Genomic DNA, 24,690 nt, shown 5'->3' with positions numbered 1-24,690 from the left:
CAACTTCTTGCAGGTTCTTCAGACCGTTCTTCCTTATCTACCGGAAGATGTTACGCTGGCAACACGACAGAACATGTAGCTGCTTCATGACGAAGACCCTGCACGTCATCAGCTTACTGCGGCTCGCAATTTGAAAGAACACTAACACGGGAAGTGGAATGGACGTAACAGACTTGTTGTACGACAGATATGCTGAGATATCAGACGCTTCCCATCGAAAACGGTGCAGGAGTGTCTTCGTTGCAGCTGCAGCGAGTTCCTGCAACATTATCGCAGTTTCCCGTCCCGCGTGACAGTTACGTGATGTGGGCTGCGTGAACCAAGGCGGAACCGTAAACGCATAATAACACGTACATCACAGTTGGCGGGAGACTCTATTGTTCTATGGATGTTTATTTGCTCACTTTTCTCTCAGGATTGAAAATTACATGACGCAGTTCACTGCACACTAGAGACACTGCCGAACACATCAGCGCAAAGCTTCATCGGATTTTTTTTTTTTTTTTTTTTTTACTTTGGTTGTAATTTTGCGGCCAATCTGAAGTCGCAAAAAACATGTATCCCTCGTATCTGTAGCGTTACCTTCCATGTATGGTCCAAGTTTGATATGGTACTTGGCAGTGAAACATCATGCGAAAGCTACTTTCGTCCTAAGTTTTGGACACCAGCTTATGAACATGATCAATATCACACATTGAGGTGACAAAAATCATGGGATATCGCTATGCACATATACAGGGTTATTACAAATGATTGAAGCGATTTCACAGCTCTACAATAACTTTATTATTTGAGATATTTTCACAATGCTTTGCACACACATACAAAAACTCAAAAAGTTTTTTAGGCATTCACAAATGTTCGATATGTGCCCCTTTACTGATTCGGCAGACATCAAGCCGATAATCAAGTTCCTCCCACACTCGGCGCAGCATGTCTCCATCAATGAGTTCGAAAGCATCGTTGATGCGAGCTCGCAGTTCTGGCACGTTTCTTGGTAGAGGAGGTTTAAACACTGAATCTTTCACATAACCCCACAGAAAGAAACCGCATGGGGTTAAGTCGGGAGAGCGTGGAGGCCATGACATGAATTGCTGATCATGATCTCCACCACGACCGATCCATCGGTTTTCCAATCTCCTGTTTAAGAAATGCCGAACATCATGATGCAAGTGCGGTGGAGCACCATCCTGTTGAAAGATGAAGTCGGCGCTGTCGGTCTTCAGTTGTGGCATGAGCCAATTTTCCAGCATGTCCAGATACACGTGTCCTGTAACGATTTTTTCGCAGAAGAAAAAGGGGCCATGAACTTTAAACCGTGAGATTGCACAAAACACGTTAACTTTTGGTGAATTGCGAATTTGCCGCACGAATGCGTGAGGATTCTCTACCGCCCAGATTCGCACATTGTGTCTGTTCACTTCACCATTAAGAAAAAATGTTGCTTCATCACTTAAAACAAGTTTCGCACTGAACGCATCCTCTTCCATGAGCTGTTGCAACCGCGCCGAAAATTCAAAGCGTTTGACTTTGTCATCGGGTGTCAGGGCTTGTAGCAATTGTAAACGGCAAGGCTTTTGCTTTAGCCTTTTCCGTAAGATTCTCCAAACCGTCGGCTGTGGTACGTTTAGCTCCCTGCTTGCTTTATTTGTCGACTTCCGCGGGCTACGCATGAAACTTGCCCGCACGCGTTCAACCGTTTCTTCGCTCACTGCAGGCCGACCCGTTGATTTCCCCTTACAGAGGCATCCAGAAGCTTTAAACTGCGCATACCATCGCCGAATGGAATTAGCAGTTGGTGGATCTTTGTTGAACTTCGTCCTGAAGTGTCGTTGCACTGTTATGACTGACTGATGTGAGTGCATTTCAAGCACGACATACGCTTTCTCGGCTCCTGTCGCCATTTTGTCTCACTGCGCTCTCGAGCGCTCTGGCGGCAGAAACCTGAAGTGCGGCTTCAGCCGAACAAAACTTTATGAGTTTTTCTACGTATCTGTAGTGTGTCGTGACCGTATGTCAATGAATGGAGCTACAGTGAATTTATGAAATCGCTTCAATCATTTGTAATAGCCCTGTACAGATGGCGGTAGTATCGTGTTCACAAGGTATAAAAGAGCAGTTCATTGGTGGAGCTGTCGTTTCTACTCAGGTGATTGATGTGAAAGAGTTTCCGACGTGACTACGGCCGCACGATGAGCATTGAACGCAGAATGGTAGTTGAAGCTCGACCCACGGAACGTTCCATTACGTAAATCGTTACGGAATTCAATATTCCAGATCGACACCATTACCTCTCAACGCGGGTAAAGCAGTGGCCGACGGCCTTCACTTAACGAACGATAGCAGCGGCGTTTGCGTAGAGTTGCCAGTCCTAACAGACAAGCAACACTGCGTGAAATAACCGCAGAAATCAATGTGCGACGTGCCACGAAGGTATCCGTTGGCTCAGTGCGGCAAATTTTGGCGTTATCGAGCTGTGGCAGCAGACGACCGACGCGAGAGCCCTTTGCTAACAGCACGACATCACCTGCAGCGCATCTGCTGGGCTCATGACAATATCGGTTTGGTCAGGTGAGTCCCAATGTCAGTTGGTAGCAGCTGATGACAGAGTTAGTCTGGCTCAGGTTTCATGAAGCCTTGGACCCATGTTGTCACAAGGCACTGAGCAAGCTTGTGGTGGTTCCATAATGGTGTCGGCCGTGTTTACATGGAATGTATTGGGCCCACTGGTCCAATTGGACTGATCACTGAGTGGAAATGGTTGTGTTCGGCTGGCTGGAGACCATCTGTAGCCATTCATGTACTTCATGTTCCCAAATATCGATGGAATTCTTATGGATGACAATGTATCAATTCACTGGGTCAGAGTTGTTTGCGATTGGATTCAGGAATATTCTGGACAATTTGAGTGAATGGATTGGCCACCCAGATTGCCCAAAATCAAACCCATCGAACATATATGGGACATAATCGACAGGTCAGTTCTTGCGCAAAATCCTGTACCGGTAATACAGTACTGGCCATTAAAATTGCTACACCAAGAAGAAATGCTAATGATAAACGGGTATTCATTGAACAAGTATATTATACTAGAACTGACATGTGATTACATTTTCACGCAATTTGGGTGCATAGATCCTGAGAAATCAGTACCCACAACAACCACCTGTGGCCGTAATAACGGCCTTGATACGCCTGGGCATGGAGTCCAACAGAGCTTGCATGGCGTGTACAGGTACAGCTGACCATGCAGCTTCAACACGATACCACAGTTCATCAAGAGTAGTGACAGGCGTATTGTGACGAGCCAGTTGCTCGGCCACCATCGACCATACGTTTTCAATTGGAGAGAGATATGGAGAATGTGCTGGCCAGGGCAGCATTCGAACATTTTCTGTATCCAGAAAGGGCCGTACAGGACCTGAAACATGCGGTCGTGCATTATACTGCTGAAATGTAGGGTTTCGCATGGATCGAATGAAGGGTAGAGCCACGGGTCGTAACATATGTGAAATGCAACGTCCGCTGTTCAAAGTGCCGTTAATGCAAACAAGAGGTGACCGAGACGTGTAACCAATGGCACCCCATACCATCACTCCAGGTGATACGCCAGTATGGCGATGACGAATACGCGCTCCCAATGTGCGTTCACAGCGATGTCGCCAAACACGGATGTTGTAAATGATGCTGTAAACAGAACCTGGGTTCATCCTAAAATAAGACGTTTTGCCATTCGTGCATCCAGGCTCGTCGTTGAGTACACCATTCACCATCGCAGGAGCTCCTGTCTGTCATGCAGCGTCAAGGGTAAGCACAGCCATGGTCTGCGATCTGATAGTCCATGCTGCTGCAAAAGTCGTCCAACTGTTCGAGCAGATGGTTGTTGTCTTGCAAACGTCCCCATCTGTTGACTCAGGGATCGAGACGTGGCTGCACGATCCGTTACAGCCATGCGGATAAGATGGCTGTCAAAAATGGCTCTGAGCACTATGGGACTTAACATCTATGGTCATCAGTCCCCTAGAACTTAGAACTACTTAAACCTAACCAACCTAAGGACATCACACAACACCCAGTCATCATGAGCCAGAGAAAAGATGGCTGTCATCTCGACTGCTAGTGATACGAGGCCGTTGGGATCCAGCACGGCGTTCAGTATTACCCTCCTGAACCCACCGATTCCATATTCTGTTAACAGTAACTGCATCTCGACCAACGCGAGCAGCAATGTCGCGATACGATAAACCGCAATCCCGATAGTCTTCAATCCGACCTTTATCAATGTGGGAAACGTGATGGTACCCATTTCTCCTCCTCATACGAGGCATAACAACGACGTTTCACCAGCAACAGCGATCAACTTCTGTTTGTGTGTGAGAAATCGGTTGGAAACATTCCTCATATCAGCGCGTTGTAGGTGTCGCCACCGGCTCCAACTTTGTGTAAATGCTCTGAAAAGCTAATCATATGCACGTCACAACATCTTCTTCCTGTCGGTTAAATTTCATGACCGTAGCGCGTCATCTTCGTTGTGTAGCAATTTTATCGGCCAGTAGTGTACTTACGCAGTTATGGACAACTATAGAGGCAGCATGACTCAATATTTCTATGGGGGACTACCAACGACTTGATGAGTCCGCGCCACATACAGTTGCTGCACCACGCCGGCCAAGGAGGTCCGACACGATATTAGCGGGTTACGCATGACTTTTGTCACCTCAGTGGACAACGTTTTGCTGAAGACTCAGGATGTCTGTGAGGAGAGCATGGTGTTTTCAGGGCGGCCTGTGGGCACACCCGATCTTCACGGAGGAGGGTGATTTCCCAGAGGTGGTGAAGCAGCGGGTGGCGGACAACAGCCGGCAGGAGGGCCGCACCAGGTCGCGCCTGCCCACCCTCTCGACAGAAGAGGTAGACCTCATCAGGGGTGAGTACACCTGTATCTAGCTGTACGTCGCTCTTAACTGAGTGTCAAGCAAACCAGTGACCAGTAAATATTGTAGTGGAAGTATATAACTGGGCTCAAGGAAAAGTAGCAATTCAGTTAAACCTTAATCTTCTGCCATGTCCAGTAAATATTGCAATGGAAGTGTATAACTGGGATCAAGGAAAAGTAGCAATTCAGTTAAACCTTAATATTCTGCCGTGTCCAGCAAATATTGCAATGGAAGTATACAACTGCGCTCAAGGAAAAGTAGCAATTCAGTTAAACCTTAATCTTTTGCCGTGTCCAGCAAATATTGCAATGGAAGTATATAACTGGGCTCAAGGAAAAGTAGCAATTCAGTTAAACCTTAATCTTCTGCTGTACCCAGCAAATATTGCAATGGAGGGATATAACTGGGCTCAAGGAAAAGTAGCAATTCAGTTAAACCTTAATCTTCTGCCATGTCCAGTAAATATTGCAATGGAAGTGTATAACTGGGCTCAAGGAAAAGTAGCAATTCAGTTAAACCTTAATCTTCTGCTGTACCCAGCAAATATTGCAATGGAAGGATATAACTGGGCTCAAGGAAGAGTAGTAATTCAGTTAAACCTTAATCTTTTGCCGTGTCCAGCAAATATTGCAATGGAAGTATATAACTGCGCTCAAGGAAAAGTAGCAATTCAGTTAAACCTTAATCTTCTGCCATGTCCAGTAAATATTGCAATGGAAGTGTATAACTGGGATCAAGGAAAAGTAGCAATTCAGTTAAACCTTAATCTTTTGCCATGTCCAGTAAATATTGCAATGGAAGTGTATAACTGGGATCAAGGAAAAGTAGCAATTCAGTTAAACCTTAATATTCTGCCGTGTCCAGCAAATATTGCAATGGAAGCATATAACTGCACTCAAGGAAAAGTAGCAATTCAGTTAAACCTTAATCTTTTGCCGTGTCCAGCAAATATTGCAATGGAAGTGTATAACTGGGCTCAAGGAAGAGTAGTAATTCAGTTAAACCTTAATCTTCTGCCGTGTCCAGCAAATATTGCAATGGAAGTGTATAACTCGGCTCAAGGAAAAGTAGCAATTCAGTTAAACCTTAATATTCTGCCGTGCCCAGTAAATATTGCAATGGAGGCGTATAACTGGGCTCAAGGAAAAGTAGCAATTCAGTTAAACCTTAATCTTCTGCCATAGAAGAAAGTTGGAGATCTTTGACAACCAGTTTTAGGAATAAGTTTTTTTTTAAATATTCACAGCATTTTAACAAAACGTAAGTACGTTGTCTGCCTCGACGTTTTCACAGAATGGCTTCCAGACTGCACAACACGTGGACTGGTATCACATCCTTAGCCCTTTTACACTCAAATGAAACTGTCCAGTTCCATAGATCCTCTCTCTGGAACCATACAGTTTCATTTGATGAAAACTCCTGTGCCAGGGTTTCAGGCAGGATCCACCGTTTCTTTCACTGCCGAGGCGTTTTTCCAATACAGCTGGAGAGTCTCTGAAATGCTGTTCAGGTTTAGGGGGAATACCAAGTGCACTGAGGCGTGATTGGATATCTGGATTGAGGAGGGAGGCGTTCTAGGAGAGTCCGTGCAGGTGTACAAAGCCACTGTGCCACGGGGGCACAGTGGTTGACGCCTCTGTTTAGTGAGCAAGAGACCTAGGTTGAAATTCCGTCCTTGGTACGAATTTTCATTCGTCTCTTCAGTCTGCATATAAATTTTACACTATTGACTCGAAGATGACGGAAACAGTATCGTAGAAACCTGCAGTGGATATTGCAGCTATGATGGACATAAGCTACCACGTAGATCGATATTTCGTTAGCAAACTTTCCTTTTTTCAATTTGTTGCTCGCCCTCCTCTGAGTGAACATTATACATAGCAGAGGGTACGTCCCATTTTTCCAGATATTAGGCATTTTCCCATTCAATTGAGATATGGAGCGCGGGAATAATAACTATTAAAATTCCTCTGTGCGTCATGTAATCAATCTAATCTTATCCCCACGATGCTGATGGAATCGATGTGTAGAGGGTAGAGTAGTATATTCCTGCAGTCATCATTCAAACCCGGCTCCTGACGTTTTGTAAGTGAGGCTTTCTCGCGATAGCTTACCCCTATTCTCAGCAGTCTGCCACTTTAGTTCTTTCAACATCTCTCTGAAACTCTTCCTCAGAGCAAACAAACTTGTAACTATTCCTGCTGACCTTCACTGTATACGCTCAATATCCCCTGTCAGTCCTATCTGGCGTGGGTCCCACACACTTGAGTAATGTTCTAAGAGGTGTCGATTGTGTGTATAGTTAGCGTTCTCCTTTGTAGACTGACTGCATTTCCCCAAAATTCTACCAATGTACAGTGAGCCACCTACTTTACCCACGACCAAACTTACGTGATCATTCCAAATCATATCCCTACATAGTATTACATGCAAGTATATGTATGAATTGACCGATTCCAACTGTGACTCACTGATGTTATAGTCATAGGATACTACGTTTCTCGTTTTGTTTTTTAAACTACCATCTTTGCAACACTTTGAAATATTATCAAGAACTGACCGAATATTTATTTATTTTCATTCGGGCTGTACATTATTATAGACAACTGCACGAGGCAAAGGACCCAACACACTTACCTCAGGTGACAAAATCATGCACTACTCATGAATAACTCAGCACCGTCAGATCAATAGCAACTGGACGCCTATTAGTGTACGTTAATCTCGGATGTATATATGCATACTGAAGCGACGAATGAAAATTTGTACCAAGGTCGAGATTAGAATCCAGGTCTCCGGCTCACTAGACAGTTACGCTTTCTCCGCCACCCCGGTACAGTGGCTTTGCACCACGGCACGGACTAGCCTAGCACACCTCTCTCCTCAATCTCAGTTCCCATTCACGCCTCAGTCCACTTGGTATTTCCCCCGTACTCGAACAGCATTACAGAACTGTATTTGAATAGCACTTCCAACTGTTTTGGAATAGGATGTCAGCACCGAACGAAGCCTGCAGTGCTGTTAGAGTTTAGGGTCAGTACCAAGTGGGTGGAGGTATGAATGGGTAATTTGGGCTAGGATAGTCCGTGCAGCTGTCTGCAGCCACTGTGCAAGAGGGGCGTGTCCGTTGGGGCGTCTGCCTAGCGAGCAGGAGACACGCCTTCGAATCCCATCTTTGGTACACAATTTCATTCGTCACTTCAGTCTGTATATATACATCACAAACGTTTGAATCTTGGATGCCTTTCTTCGCCTCTATGACGGCTATGGCACTGCTGGGAACACTTTCATTGAGGTGTTTGAAAGCCTGTGGAGCAATGACTGCCCACTCTTCCTGAAGACCCGAAGCCAGAGAATATATTGATGTTGGATGCTGGGGTCCGTCTCACGTCAAAGGTGTTCCATTGTGTTCACGTCGGGACTCTGCAAAGACCAGTCAGTTTCAGGAATGTTATTGCACACAAACCATTACCCCACAGATGCTGATTTGTGAGATCGTGCGTTGTCATACTCATACAAACAGTCATTGTCTCCCAACTGGTGCTCTACTGCACATGGTACACAATGAGGTAAATGTCTTCATATCACTTCATATTTATCATTTAGCTACAAGCAGTAAGGGACCCACACTCTAACCACGAAAAACACCTCCATATCGTAACACTGCCTCCCCTATACTTCACTGCTGGCACTACACCTCATGACAGGTAGCATTCCCCAGGCATTCGCCAACCCCAAACCCATTCATAGGATTGCCACATGGTATTTCCTGATTCATCGCTCCAAATCACTCGCTTACAATCATCCATTGTCCAATGGCGTTTCTCTTTACACCACCTCAAGCGTCGCTTGGCGTTGACAGAGAAATCTGTGGCTTATGAACAATAGCTCGACCACTGTACCTCATTCTTTCTAAATTCCTACGCACAGCCATTGTCCCTTCTATACTGCTGGTAGCACTTTAGGACTCACGAGTGATTCCTTCGGCGATTTCTTTTCTTTTTTTTTTTTTTCACACCCACCCTCCGCAATGCTCGACGGTTCCTGGTCTTGGTTTATCTGTGGTTGTTCCTTCACGTTTGCACTTCACATTCACATCACCAACAACCGACATGCACCTCTTTCGAAGGCTTAAAATGTCCCTGATGGACATGTTATTCAGGTGATATCCAGTGACACTGAGCTCTGCTGACTGACACTTTCGGCTGTTACTGGTTCTTCACTGAAGACAAAGTACTGCCCACTCCTTTTATACCGACGGATCCGCCTCTCATGAAATCTAGTAGTCAGTTCCACTTTACACAGGCGTGCCCAGTTACTTTTGATCAGACAGTGTTGTTTCTCAGTGACAGAAGAAAAGAAAACAACGCAAATGATACTATAGTATGCCAACAGCTTAGGTCAATTATAAATAAAGTCATCTAGGCAGGTAAAGATTCAAAAATACAGATCGATGTAGCAGAAACGAAAAGTACCGGGTGATCAAAAAGTCAGTATAAATTTGAAAACTGAATAAATCACGGAATAATGTAGATAGAGAGGTACAAATTGACACACATGCTCGGAATGACATGGGGTTTTATTAGAACCAAAAAAATACAAACGTTCAAAAAAGTCCGACAGATGGCGCTTCATCTAATCAGAATAGCAATAATTAGCATAACAAAGTAAGACAAAGCAAAGATGATCTTCACAGGAAATGCTCTATATGTCCACCATCATTCCTCAACAATAGTTGTAGTTGAGGAATAATGTTGTGAACAGCACTGTAAAGCATGTCCAGAGTTATGGTGAGGCATTGGCGTCGGATGTAGTCTTTCAGCATCCCTAGAGATGTCGGTCGATCACGATACACTTGCGACTTCAGGTATCCCCAAAGCCAATAATCGCACGGACAGAGGTCTGGGGAGCTGGGAGGCTAAGCATGACGAAAGTGGCAGCTGAGCACACGATCATCACCAAACGACGGAAGCAAGAGGTCTTTCACGCGTCTAGCAATACTTTGTTTTTTTTTGTTCTAATAAAACCCCATGTCATTCCAAGCATGTGTGTGAATTTTTACCTCTCTATCTATGCTATTCCGTGGTTTATTAAGTTTTCAAATTTATACTGACTTTTTGATCACCCGGTATATGACGACGTGATATGCGTTGTTAAGTGCATAAAAAAAGGGCAGACAGATTGAACGAGGGCAGGCTGAAAAGTGGTGCCTCTGAATTTTAAATGTGAAAGCTGTTTTCTTCCTCTCTTTCTTCTTCTTCTTATTCTTTTTCACTCCATGTATTAGGCAAACTGCCTGTCAAGCTACTCCATCTCTTTTATGATCTTCGTACATTTCCTATTTCATTGCATTTGTATTTGATAGCCTTTACCGCGAATCTTTCACCGCCCACACAGTCTTAAAACTTTTTAAATAAAGCAAACATCATAAACATTCTTTACGTCTTTATCCTTCACGTCTACATATTTATTTCTCAACATAATCACCCGGGCGACGAATACATTTCTCCCAACAAGAGACCACTTTGTTGATACCGTCACGCCAAAATGTCTGACTTTGTTCACGAAGCCACAACGTCACGTCTGCTCGCACCGCTTCATCGCTATCAATGTAAAGTTCTCAAAGCTACTCTTTAAATTTTGGAAACAGATCAAAATTGGATGGCGCCAAGTCGGGACTGTATGCAGGATGATCGGTAACAGTGAACCCAAAGCGTCGCATTGTTGCAGATAACGCAGCACTCGTGTGTGGACTGGCATTATCGTGCTGAAACAGAGGGTGCTTCATGCATGGACGAACTCTTAGAATTTGTGCTTTCACTTTCCTGACGGTCTTGCAGTAGTTTTCAGAGCCTGGGGTGGTGAACTTAGGCATGAATTCCAAATGCACCACACCTAAAAAATCTCAGAACACTGTGAGCATCACTTTGCCAGCTGATAGCTTGATCTCGAACTGTTTTGGCGTCGGTAATCCGTTGCAGAGGAACTCCATTTATTCTCTCTCGTTTTTGGGTGTCAAAATGGTGAACCCAGCTTTCATCGCCTGTCACAATGTTGTTGAGAAACCCGTCACCCTCACGTTCAAAACGCAGGAGAAATTGTTGACAAACGTCCAGTGTCTCCTCCGTTTCATATCAGGAGCGAACACTGAGGCGCCCACCGTGCACACAGTACTGCAGTTCTGCAATGAAGGCCTGTGCACGCTCTCGTGATACGCCGCTCTTACCTGGGAGCTGTCTCTGTGTTGTCTGGCGATTCTGTCTGATGAGTTCGTCACCCCGATTCCGAAAGATCTCGACTGTTGCCGCACGCGGTTGCCCACTCCGAGTTGTGACACACGCTGAGCTTAGCACCACCGTCTTCTTCATTATGAGCGCCAACAATCAAACGTCGCGCATTTCTGACGTTGATACAAGCATCACCGTACCCAGTTTTTATTCTTCTATGGATTTGAATTGGGAGGCAAGTTCTCTGCTGGTAGAAACTCGACTACAGCACGCTGTTTTCACGCACCGGTATGGATACGTTACACACCGCTATATTAATCGCTACAATTCGGAGCCCTCTAGCTGCAGATTGTTGCAACTTAGTTCAACGAAGCGGAAAAGTTTTTTTTTTCTTTATTGTTATTTTGCACCTCATACAAAGGTGGGCTGGCAGCGGATAAGTCTACTCCGCTCTTCAGCCACTAGCATTTCAATAAAAGAGACAATGAAGAGAGAAAAGTAACAGATTGGTGGTTAAAAACAGTAGAGACAAAAATTTAGAAACACGAAGCTGTTCACACTCGACGAAAACACTGTCGGCACTGCGCACAAACACTGATGACTTAGACGACACAGGTGAACGAAGGAGCGTGATGGCGAAAAACACTAAACACAAACACGATGGCACACACACGAGAAACTGATGGCGATGATCTCCAGCGCGCGAATGTTCACGTAGCGTGTTCGAGTCCGGGGACCTGCCAAGAGGGGAAGAAGATGGTGGGGGAGGGAGTGGGGAGAGCAGAGATGCCAATGGCAGAGGAGATGGTAGGAGGAATGGAGGTATGGGGCTAGGGGAAGCCCGGGGGAGGTGGAGGGAGAAAGGGAGGAGGGTGGGAAGGGGGAGAGAGGGGAGAGAGGGTGCCCAGAGGAACGAACACAGGAAGAGGGAGGAGTATCAAAGTTGGTAGGAGGGGTAGATGGAGGGGAGGAGGGCATCATCACAGAGGGGGAGCTGGCGGAAGCCACCTGGGAGAGGGTAAGGAGAGTGGAGACATTGAGAGCAGGTGGGACGTGGAAGTACAGGCGCAGCAGCGGACGCGGGCAGGAGAGGATGGGAGAGACAAGCGGGTGAGGAGGGTCGAGTTTACGAGAGGTGTAGAGGATAGTGGGAAAGTCGACAGAGTAATATACATGACATTTAATGCCTCAACCGATATTGAGAACAGAACAAAAATTCAGAGGCAGAACTTTTCAGCACATCCTCGTAGGAATACATCGAAAGCCTGAGAGTCTGAGACGCATAGTGCGCTGCTTGATAGAAGGGGAGGTACAAGTTGTTGAGAAAGGACTGGCTGATTAAGTGTCGCCAAACAAAAACGTGTGCGCACTGTAGGCAAAAGCCACGTATTTTCCAGTGTTGCTATATTCTTTGGTGTTACCCACCTCACCACACTACAGACAAACTGTCTAGGGCCGTCGCCTATTTCCAATCGTTACATTGTACTTCATTTTGAGCTCTTCCTCCCTTCCTTTGATTTCCTCTCTGTCTAACGCTTTATCTTCGGATGCAAGTACGAGAGAATATCCTCCAGAATTCAGTACTGACATAAACATTACAAAGTTGTGGGTCACCTACATCTACATGGATACTCTGCAAATCACATTTAAGTCTCAGGCAGAGGGTTCATCGAACCACTTTCACAATTCTCTATTATTCCAATCTCGTACAGAGCGCGGAAAGAACAAACACCTACATCTTTCCGTACGAGCTCTGATTTCCCTTATTTTATCATGGTGATCGTTTCTCCCCACGTAGGTCGGTCCCAACATAATATTTACGCATTTGGAGGAGAAAGTTGGTGATTGGAATTTGCATGGGGGCTTAATTAAATAAAATGCAAATATTTTTAGTAGCTGTCTGTTTGGTTACGCTGTCTCGTAACCGGTTGGTCCTGACTGGTATTTGTAGCAATCTGACTGCATAGAACAACAACCAAGAATGAAAGGAAATTTCCGTTAACACAATTAATTAATCAAGTCCCCAGCAACTATAAAACCTACGAAACAACAAAACATAAGTGTAGCTGTTCTGTGTGTGGAAGTGTGATTCAACGTACACATCTGGCACGGTTCTTCCTCAATAAGACCAGATATTTTAAACACCATTTATACTGAAGTAATTAAAAAAAACCAGAAATACTATAATTGCACATAGAAACCAGAAATACAGTCTAATACAAGAACACGAGCCAGATGCTTTGTTGACTGAACCTGTGACCAAGAGGCATTATTGTTTAAGACATTGAAATAATAAAAATAAAAAAAGGATTTTTTTTTACCTTCATATATATTGACTAAAATCACACTCTGATCATTACAGCATCCCCAATCCAACAATATCTGGTGTCTAGCCCATCAAAACAATATGACAACATCTGAACAAGCACTCTCCATGGGAACTTCTCAACAACGACTCACCACTGCTACATCTCAACAAGCACTGCCTACTGCTACTTCTCAATAAGCACTCTCCACTACCACATCTCAACAAGCACTGCCTCCTGCTACTTCTCAATAAGCACTCTCCACTACCACATCTCAACAAGCACTGCCAGTGGGGGTGGCTGAATAATACTCTTTGGCGCACTCTCTGGCGCTGTGACACAGTGTAGCCACCTTTCATATGGCCCTCCTCCACGGGCTAGAATTTTATGGTATTTTTGCCTGCATTGGTGGTGAAAATACCACCAAATTCGTCCAAAAAATACAGACAAAAATTAAAAAGTAATATTAATAAGTAAATATCACATAACTAAATAAATTTTGGTTTTGCACTGACCCTTCAATAACCTAATATATACAATAAAGTAAGGAATACAAATGCTTGCATACATGTGATTTTACATAATAGTTTACATAAGTATTATTCAATCAATGGCACCCAGTAATGTTGAGCAGGTGCAGACAGCAACAAGTGACATTATTTCAGTAGAAGCAGTTCCATTAGTGGCACCTAGCAATGTTGAACAGGTGCAGACACCAACAAGTGACATCATTTCAGTAGAAGCAGTCCATCAGTGGCACCCAGTAATGTTGAACAGGTGCAGACACCAACAAGTGGCATTATTTCAGTAGAAGCAATTCCATCAGTGGCACCCAGTAATGTTGAGCAGGCGCACACAGCAACAAGTGACATTATCTCAGTAGAAGCAGTTCCATCAGTGGCACCCAGCAATGTTGAGCAGGTGCAGACACCAACAAGTGACATTGTCTCAGTAGAAGCAGTTCCATTAGTGGCACCCAGCAATGCTGAACAGGTGCAGACAGCAACGAGTCACATTATTTCAGTAGAAGCAGTTCCATCAGTGGTATCCAGTAATGTTGAACAGGTGCGGACACCAACAAGTGACATTATCTCAGTAGAAGCAATTCCATCAGTGGCACCCAGCAATATTGAACAGGTGCAGACACCAACAAGTGACATCATTTCAGTAGAAGCAGTCCATCAGTTGCACCCAGTAATGTTGAACAGGTGCACACACCAACAAGTGACATCATTTCAGTAGAAGCAGTTCCACCATTGGCACCCAGCATGTTGAACAAGTGCACGTACGAACAACAGTTTGAATGCACACACAATTGCTTTTACAAAATTATTATCAATGCTCTAACACTAAACATACAAATTACAATAAACACACAAATGATATCAGATAATTGTCATATTAAATATTACAAACACACAAATATCAGTAAACCTATAATATTTATGGGTGTCAGTGCAAGCCACAACAAACAAGTAAAATAATATTTAGGAAATAGGTCGGTACCAATTATTTGGGATTAGGAAAGGAAAACACACAAAACACACTCACTCATCTTTCATCCACATTAAATACTACTGTGTAATTGAATAGTGTTAACTGTGTAAATGCAATTCTGTCCAAAATTTTATCTTCAACTTGTGTATCAAGTAGTAGTGGCAGTAATGTATAACAGTCAACAATAGTTAGTCAACGTCGTAGTCATCATGTCAAGACCAATGTTTGCCAAGCCAAATCAAATGTACAGTTGCCGAACAACTGTCAGTGTGCCAACATATGCAAATACTTCCTCTCTCCAAAAAAAGTATATACTGCTTAGTGATTTAACAAAGTGTGTGTGTAGACAATCTTCCTTCTACTTGAGTGTTCTAGTCTGCCATCTTCATCCTCCTTGTTCCATATAAACCAACAAAAAAATATGCTCCTCACTTACTTTACCTCTTATCCACCAAAACTCCAATAATCATCAGCATCACATAATCTTAATACTTCAATAATACCTCTTACGTCGATACATATAAACCTTATCATTAATATCATTTACCTTACCTCTTGTCCACCAAAACTCCAATAATCATTAACTTCACATAATCTCAATACCTCAATAATACCTCCTCAATACGTCGATACATATAAACCTTATTACCAATATCATTTCCCTTCCATAACGACTCTTTCCTCTAGTCAGTCTCCTCGAACAAGTACAGATAAAATCCTAGTGCAAACTTCAATTCATCATCCCATGCAATCTGAAGACACAACGTCCACACACAACCTCTGTGTAGTCCACCTGAGCCAAATCTTCTACTCATTATGAATTATAAAATACATTTTGGTTACCTTGTCCATCATAAAATAAAAGAAATGCATACATGACCTCTAACAGCCTTCAGTTTGAATAACTTTCAGTAAGTAGGTGCGAGTACGTAGTGTGAAAGATCACATAAGACTTTGAATGAATAAATCGTAATATTTCACAGTGTGTACACCACTTCAAGAATCATGGCAAAACAGAAGCAAACATGTGGAGTATTTCTTGTGTCAAGTGTCATTTACTATTTCAATTGCTCACGAAGAATGCAGTGTAATAACTGTCAATGGTCTAAACCTAGTGTTGGTATGTCATGTCGTTAGCTTCCTTCCTATTAGCATAAATTTATACAGCTTTCATAAAACCTCCAGCTCATGTGACTTCAATGAAGTTTCTTGTACTAATGTCGTTCGTAGAATTATAGCAGTTCATTTTCTTATCTTAAAATATAAAGCATTGAGCGTAAGCAAAACATGCAATACCGAGTAAATATACCAGTAGAGAACAGAATGTCAACAAGCGGATGCAGCACAATCCCTACAACGAGGCTCTGCCAAGCAAACAATGTGTAATTAATACCATAGTGTGACCTAAACTCCATGTTCGAACACCATATATCAGCATTTCTATATACCAAATTAAAGAGTAGTTATGACAACAAACAGAAATGTATATATATCTTACATAATAAACAGGTCATTAGCATCGTATCAGCATAAGCAAATAAATGTTCATATGTAATCTTAATAAGTAAACATGAAGGCGCAAGCAGATAAATCACAAAGTATAGCTTACATACATAACCATATCAGCACAATTAATCAGGTGACAATTATAATTTAAATAAATAAGCACAGCAGGCATATAATAAAAAAATGTGACATCAGTGAAAAAGCATAGCAGCCAAGCGATGCATAATATACACAAGTAACAACCCTGTTCATTAATAAATCATTGTCAACATCAGTTAACACGAAGTATGAATCACGTGATCGCGAGCAGCAAATTACGTCTAAAGTACGTACCTAAGTGGAAATATGTTACCTGAAAAATAAACTCAATTAATAGTTACCTTTTTAGTTTATTAGTTTCTTCTTCGAAATTACATTCTTCCTGAAAATTTCTCGATAGCAAGTCCTCTTAACGTCGGACACACACAGAATTTACCTGAAGTTCTTAAATATTTTGTACAACCGTATCCTGAAAAATACTGAACGTTAATAAGATAATTTATCAAGTCACTATAGCTTTATACTTAATTTAATCGGAGAAATTAGACTGTGTATTTGTTTACGGCGGTCAGTGCATTCGCACTGAGCGCTCGATCAGCTGTAAGCGCGTGACGTAGAAAGTGATTGTTTGCGGTCAACGACTGCCTTGTGCGGCGCGCAGACTTGGCTGTTGCTTTGAGTATGTGCCGCCGCCGGAACACGGCGCGGTATCCTTGTACTCTCTGTGTGTTTACGTGTAGCTGTTAGTTTCTCAAAACTCTGTCATTCCACAAAAATTTTAACGTTCGATATGTGATGTATACCCTTAGAGCGTCGAGATTTTAGAGTTTCTACTTCAACTGTGTTATCATGAATAATTTTGCGAACTCTATATGGACCGTTATAAAGCAGAAAAAATTTGCGACACAAGCCTTTTCCTTTGTGAGACAAACGGTGAGACTTAATTAACACCTTTTGACCAACTGACAATGTTTTTAAACGACCAGGACACTTAGGTGATTTCTCTCTTCTAGCAGCCGTAGATGCAATATTTCGTGGAGCCAGGTTGACAACTTCAGAATGCCGCAGTTTCCGTGAAGGCGGAAAAGGAACGATTTCAGAAATGCGATTTGTCGGTGCTTTATTTTTTAATATCAATATAGGCGGTAAAGAAGTTGAATCATTAGGGAGTTCATTCAGAATGTTTTGAAAAATATGAAGATACTGATCCCACGTTCTGTGACTCTGATGACAATAAAGTCGACACAATTTATTGATTTCCTTCATCCATCTCTCTGAAGCGTTAGATTGAGGGTGAAAAAGTGAAATGAAAATTGGTTTGATCTTACGACGCCGTAGAGTACGAAGCCAAATTTTAGAACGAAACTGTGATCCATTATCTGATATAGCCTTATCAACATGACCCACTTCTTTAAGAAAATGTTTGATGAAAGCATTACATACTGAACGAGCTGTTGCTTTGCGTAAAGGTGTAAAACACACATATTTAGATGTTAATTCCACTGCTACCAAAATGTACGCAAAACCATTAATAGAACAAACCACTGGACCGAACAAATCGACTGCAGCCATGTCCTTTAATTTCGCTGGAAAGATAGGAAACAACGGTGCTCTGTGAGAAATTGTTGGTGGCTTAGCCTTTTGACATAATTTGCATTTGGCCAGAATAGATCGAATACGTTTTTCCATATTACTGAAGTAGCAATTTTCCCGTAATTTATGAAAGCATTTTCTGGGACCAAAGTGTGCATAACTGAAATGCGTATACCAAATCAGCTTATTAACCCACTCATCAGGAATACAAACTAACCAAACAGAGTTGTCGACCGATTTTCGTTTAAAAAGAATGTCATTGCGAACTAAATAATGCTGTCTAATCGCTACGCTTTCCTTTCTCCTCCACTTCTCCTGAATGTCCTTCCAGATTGGATCCTTATTTTGCTCCTTAGCGATGTCCTGGAGCGAAGACGAAATAAAGTTCTCAAACGCAACACCTTGAATATACATCAAACAATAATTGTTTTCTATGCAGTCCTCTTCAGAACTTTGTTTCAAACTCACAGGTGCACGTGATAAAGCATCAGCAACAATATTTGAAGAACCCTGTATGTAAACAATACTAAATTCAAATTCCTGTAGGTACAACGCCCATCGTGACAATCTGCCATGAGTTAATTTTGTTGACATAAGAAATTCCAGGGCTCGGTGACCGGTGTAAACCTTAGTATGTCTGCCATACAAAAATGTTCGAAATTTTGTGAAAGCCCAAACAACAGCCAAAGCTTCAAGTTCCGTAATCGAATAATTCTTTTCGGATTTAGAGAGAACGCGACTTCCAAATGCAATAGTCTTCTGTACTACAACGCCGTTTTCTTCTATCTCTTGAAATAAATGTGCACCTAGGCCTTTGTATGATGAGTCCGTCGCCAAACAAAAATCTTTAGATAAATCCGGATGTGAAAGAAGTGGAGCAGCAACTAAAGCATCACGAAGTAGTTCAAATTCTGACTGATCTTCCTCATCCCAACACCAATTAGAATTCTTTCCAGACAATTCACATAAACGAGGTGTGGCCACATTGTCCAATCTAACAAAGCGTCTAAGAAAATTACAGACACCAAGGAAACTACGAACGTCGCGTTTTGTGGTAGGAACAGCATAATTACGAATAGCGTCTAATTTTTCTGGATCAGGAAGAATACCTTCTGTAGAAATGATGTGACCGAGAGATTTCACATGAGAACGACCAAATTCAGATTTTTCCAAGTTCACAGTAATGCCAACTCTTGCAAAGATACGTAATAATGAATCCAAAATTTTGTTGTGCTCACTCCAAGAATGTTTAGTAATAAGAATATCGTCAATATATGAAGTAATATTGTCACGAAGATAAACAGGTAAAATTTCGTTTAAACTACGAATGAATGCTGCAGAAGATACAGTAAGTCCAAACGGTAATTTCCGAAACTGGTAACAGTTACCAAAGGCTAAAAAGGCAGTATATTTTCTACAATCGGGATGGAGTTCTATTTGCCAAAAACTTGGGCGCATATCAATCGTGGATAAAACTTTAATTCCATGGAAATGTTGAAGAAGTTCATCTAAATTTTGTGGACGGTCAGTTTCAGAAATGATGATATTATTTATCTGTCTGGAATCCAGAACCAAACGAATTGACCCATCCTTTTTAAGAACAACGTGTAATGGGCTGGTATAAGGACTGACTGCTGGCTCAATAATGCCTTGATCTATCATGTATTGAAGTTCACTCTTAACCTTGTCTCTGTAAGCCAAAGGAATAGCGTACGTTTTCCCCCGAAATGGTGTGTGTTCTTTTACTTTAAATAAGTATTGTAAGCCTTGTATAGTTCCTGTGTGATGACTAAATACTGTAGCATGTGAAGTCAAAATGTGGTGCAGCTCTTCTCTTGCAACGTCATCTGGCGCTTCAGCTTTCTTAACCTTTTCATTAATTAATTCTTCGCTATTAATTGTATCATCCATCGCGTCTCTGTATCTATTGTCGTTATCATGAATGAACACATTGTCGTCATAATGCTCAACGAAAACATCAGAAGTAAGAAACCTTAAACATTTTGTATCTGATTCAGATCTTGTTAAACACTCGAAAAATTTCAAACATTTCGGCATTACGGCAACAGTCAAATTCACACTTCCTTCTTTAAAGTTTAAAATTGCCTTATGTGTGTTAAGAAACTCCATACCTAATATAATTTGTATACTGAGTAATGGAACAATAATAAAATTAGCAGAAAATTCGTATCCTTGACAAATGAAATTTAGGTTGGTCTGTTGTTTAACTTCCACACTTTTTCTAGAAATCGCTCCTCGAATTGTAGTTTTAGAAATAGGTAACACAGGACAGGCAATAGTTCTTTCACATATACGAAAAACTGATTCACTAATGACGTTCAATGGGCTCCCAGAATCTAAAACTGCAGTGAACTTATTCTTACCCACACATACTTCAATAACAGGATGTAAAAATGCGTTTACTTTATTTTCCTTTTCGTCTAGCAAAATGTCTCTCGTGTCTTCCAGGCGTACGTACTGTAAAGTCGTAGTGTCATTACTTTCTGAACCGTCTATATTGCTGCCAGAAGCCGAAGCTACAAGTCATTGTCGATTGCTTGCGTCACGTCTTTGATTATTCGCGTCATTTCGTGGATCAATTTCTACTATTTGCACTTGTCTCTCTGAAGTTCTGTCACGTGGAGGATGCCAATTAGGTCTTTCCTGTCTATTAGATGCAAATTTTTGGTTGTGTCTGTTATTAAAATTTCTGTTTTCCTGTCTGTCTGCATAACTACTTCTTGTGTAATTTCGACTGTCACTTCTGAAATTATTGTTGTATCTACTACCCTGGTTATTTCTGAAGTAAGAATTTCTATTACTGTATGAATAATTTCTGTCCTGATGATACCGATTACTGTTTCCGTATGATTGATCATTCCGGCAGGAACTACCGTTATTATAACTGTCTGTGTAATTTCTGTTAGAACGTCTGTTTTTGTCATAAGGCTGGTATCTATTGTCCTGTCTGTTTCGTCTGTCATTCTCAAAATTACCCATATAACGTCCGTTCTGATCATTATCCCTTCTCTCTGAAAATCTATTGTGATTACCGTTACTGAAAAAATTACAAGAAGTCCCGTCGTCGTTGTCATACTCCAGTTCTTGTAGCAAAGTCTTAAAAGTCTCAATGTCGTCTCTACATCTTCCAGCTAAAGCAATTTGTCTTATCGATTGTGGCAGCTTAGTTAAGCAAATGCGAATTAATTCAGTTGGGCTATAAGGTTTGGACAGGAATTGATTCTCTCGAATCATGTCTTCAAAGTATTCTGCTGGCGTGCGGAACTCAGACTGTTTAAAATTACGCTGCATAATGTTTGACTCTGTCTTGCGTGTTTTCGGACCAATATGCCGATAGAAATGCGTGATAAAAATCATTTAAATTATTACAATCTCTAATAAGTGCGCGCATACGCGTCGCCGGTTCGTTTTCTAAATATCCACACATAAATTCCAGTTTGTGACTTAGTTGCCAATTTTGTGGAAGTGCGTACATAAATTGATCTAACCATGAACATGGATGTATGTCGTTCTTAGAATTGCGAAAGCTCTTAAATTTCCGAACAGTTAAGAAATGTTTATAGTCAAAGTTTTCTCCTCGTGGCGACAAAGACCTACCGCGTCTGTCCCAGTCCGAACGTCGATTATTGTCAATTTCGCGCGCCTGGCGCTCTCTTGTTGCATCCCGTAAATGAAACAAATTATTTTCTTCAAACCCCACTGCTATCTGTGATTCTAAATTTCTTCTGCTGTCTTTTCCTACGATTTCGCTTTCAATTTGTTTGACTTGCTTTTGTAATGCCTCAAATTCCCTTTTAACGCGTTCATTAAATTTTCCCTGTTTTTCAACATGCTTATTTATGTTCTGGTACTCTTCGGTTTCTGCAAATGGTAATGGAGCTGTATCATCCGAATCTCTGTCCCCATTTAAACTAAGACTTGTCAATTTATCTGAAATCTCCTCCACTCTTTCCGAAAAGTCACCTATTTTTTCTTTCTGTTTATTTACGTCTTCCGTAAGTGTCGCGACTCGGGTTTCAGTATTGACACATTTAGTAGTTAACTGTTCGTATTGTTGTGTTAGGTTATTTATTCTGTCATCTGGTACGGATTCCTCGATTCTCTCAAATATTTCTTCCTTATCGTGTGCACGTTGCAAATTTAACTCTGAAAATTTTTTTACTATCACGCGATCTCTTTCTTCCTGTTCTCTATCCTGTTCCTTTTGTCTAATCTCTACTGCAAATAATCTATTATTGTGAGAATTCAAAATCGGTTGTACTTCTTCTCTAATTTCTTTCTTTAATTCTCTTTCATGTTTTTGAAACATGTCCCTATTCGTGAGTCTAACCGTGTTTCAATTGTTCCCATCTCAGTTCTAATTGTTCCTATTTGTGATCCCACTGAGTCTAACCGTGTTTCCATTGTTCCCATACCAGTTGCAATTGTTCCTATCTCTGTTTTAATTGTTCCTATTTCTGATCCCAGTGAGTCTAGCCGTGATCCCAAATTTAATATTGCACTCATCAACTGCTCCATGTTAGCTTGTTCGAAATTCTTTTCGCCCCTAACATTTCCCGTAAAACTAACTTCCTTCGTCATAGCAGTAAAGCTATCTGTGTTCGATACTATTCCAGAATTTTCTGTCGTCAATCTCGTATTCTGAAAATGTTTTGTTTGTGAAAAATTTTGAATTGGTTCCGGACTATTTTCCCGACTTATTAAATTGTTTTCAACTTCATTATTCATCATACTGTTCTCCTGTGTCGGGGAGTTCGCCATGTTAACAACTTCGTCATTCTCACTATTCATCATTTTTGCCTTTTCCATCGATCGCGTAATCATTTACAAAACATACAAAACTTGTCACTATACGAAAATTACACACAATGACACTTTATCACCAACAATACCATTCACACGAAATGCTTCCCTCAAACACGATTAACGAACAATTGAAATCTTCATAATTGCACAAAATTGTCATACCCGTATACAAGACAACAAAAATTAAATTCTGCAAAAAAAATACCATTAGAAGAATGACAATTACCAAATCTACACATGCAATATAGACTACAATTACTAAACTACAAATTACTACAACAATACTACTGTCTGCTATTTTTACAATCAGAAGAATTCCAAGGGACGATCCGAAGCAGAGGTCGCCACGTGCATGGGGGCTTAATTAAATAAAATGCAAATATTTTTAGTAGCTGTCTGTTTGGTTACGCTGTCTCGTAACCGGTTGGCCCTGACTGGTATTTGTAGCAATCTGACTGCATAGAACAACAACCAAGAATGAAAGGAAATTTCCGTTAACGCAATTAATTAATTAAGTCCCCAGCAACTATAAAACCTACGAAACAACAAAACACAAGTGTAGCTGTTCTGTGTGTGGAAGTGTGATTCAACGTACACATCTGGCGCGGTTCTTCCTCAATAAGACCAGATATTTTAAACACCATTTATACTGAAGTAATTAAAAAAAACCAGAAATACTATAATTGCACATAGAAACCAGAAATACAGTCTAATACAAGAACACGAGCCAGATGCTTTGTTGACTGAACCTGTGACCAAGAGGCATTATTGTTTAAGACATTGAAATAATAAAAATAAAAAAAGGATTTTTTTTACCTTCATATATATTGACCAAAAGCACACTCTGATCATTACAGCATCCCCAATCCAACAATATCTGGTGTCTAGCCCATCAAAACAATATGACAACATCTGAATAAGCACTCTCCATGGGAACTTCTCAACAACGACTCACCACTGCTACATCTCAACAAGCACTGCCTACTGCTACTTCTCAATAAGCACTCTTCACTACCACATCTCAACAAGCACTGCATCCTGCTACTTCTCAATAAGCACTCTCCACTACCACATCTCAACAAGCACTGCCAGTGGGGGCGGCTGAATAATACTCTTTGGCGCACTCTCTCGCGCTGTGACACAGTGTAGCCACCTTTCAAATTTCACGAGAAGATTGCTCCGCAACGTAAAACGCCTTTGTTTTAATGATGTCCATCTCAAACCCTGTATCATTTCAGAGACACTGTCTCCCCTATTTCGCGATTATACAAAACGTACTGCCCTTCTTTGAACTTTTTCGATGTATTTCGTCAGTCCTCTCTGGTAAGGATCCCACATCGCACAGCAATTAAAGGAGGACGGACAAGCGTAGTGTAGGCCGTCATTTTCTGTGTCCTGCCAATAAAACGCAGTCTTTGGTTAGCCTTCCCCACTGCATTTCCTATGTGTTCCTTCCAATTTAAATTGTTCGTAATTATAATTCTTAGGTATTTTGCTGAATCTACGGCCTTTAGATTTGACTGATTTATCGTGTAACCGAAGATTAATGGATTCCTTTTAGGACTCATATGGATCACCTCACACTTTTCGTTATTTAGGGTCAATTGCCAGTTTCCGCACCATAAAAATATCTTTCATCGATCATGGGATTAAGTATAATGTTTATTGCACAGAGCATAATGAAGTACCTCCAAAGGGCATGGAAACAGTCAAGCACACTAGAACAAATTTTTGCTTACGTAAGTATTCAATCTTTCT

General features: G+C 41.6%; 1 protein-coding gene across 1 annotated transcript in view; it reads left to right on the top strand.

The window, feature by feature from the left end:
• Positions 1-24,690, top strand: part of LOC126412582 (myrosinase 1-like) — a 136,567-nt gene that overhangs the window by 72,849 nt on the left and 39,028 nt on the right. Inside the window, exon 8 of the mRNA XM_050082233.1 lies at positions 4,780-4,927. Coding sequence (XP_049938190.1) covers positions 4,780-4,927 — 148 coding nt within the window. The remainder of the gene's footprint in view (positions 1-4,779; positions 4,928-24,690) is intronic.

Source organism: Schistocerca serialis, chromosome 7 (genome assembly GCF_023864345.2).
Source record: "Schistocerca serialis cubense isolate TAMUIC-IGC-003099 chromosome 7, iqSchSeri2.2, whole genome shotgun sequence".
Lineage (NCBI taxonomy): Eukaryota > Metazoa > Arthropoda > Insecta > Orthoptera > Acrididae > Schistocerca > Schistocerca serialis.
The sequence above is the reverse complement of the archived record's forward strand: the minus strand, read 5'-3'. Positions and strand labels throughout refer to the sequence as shown.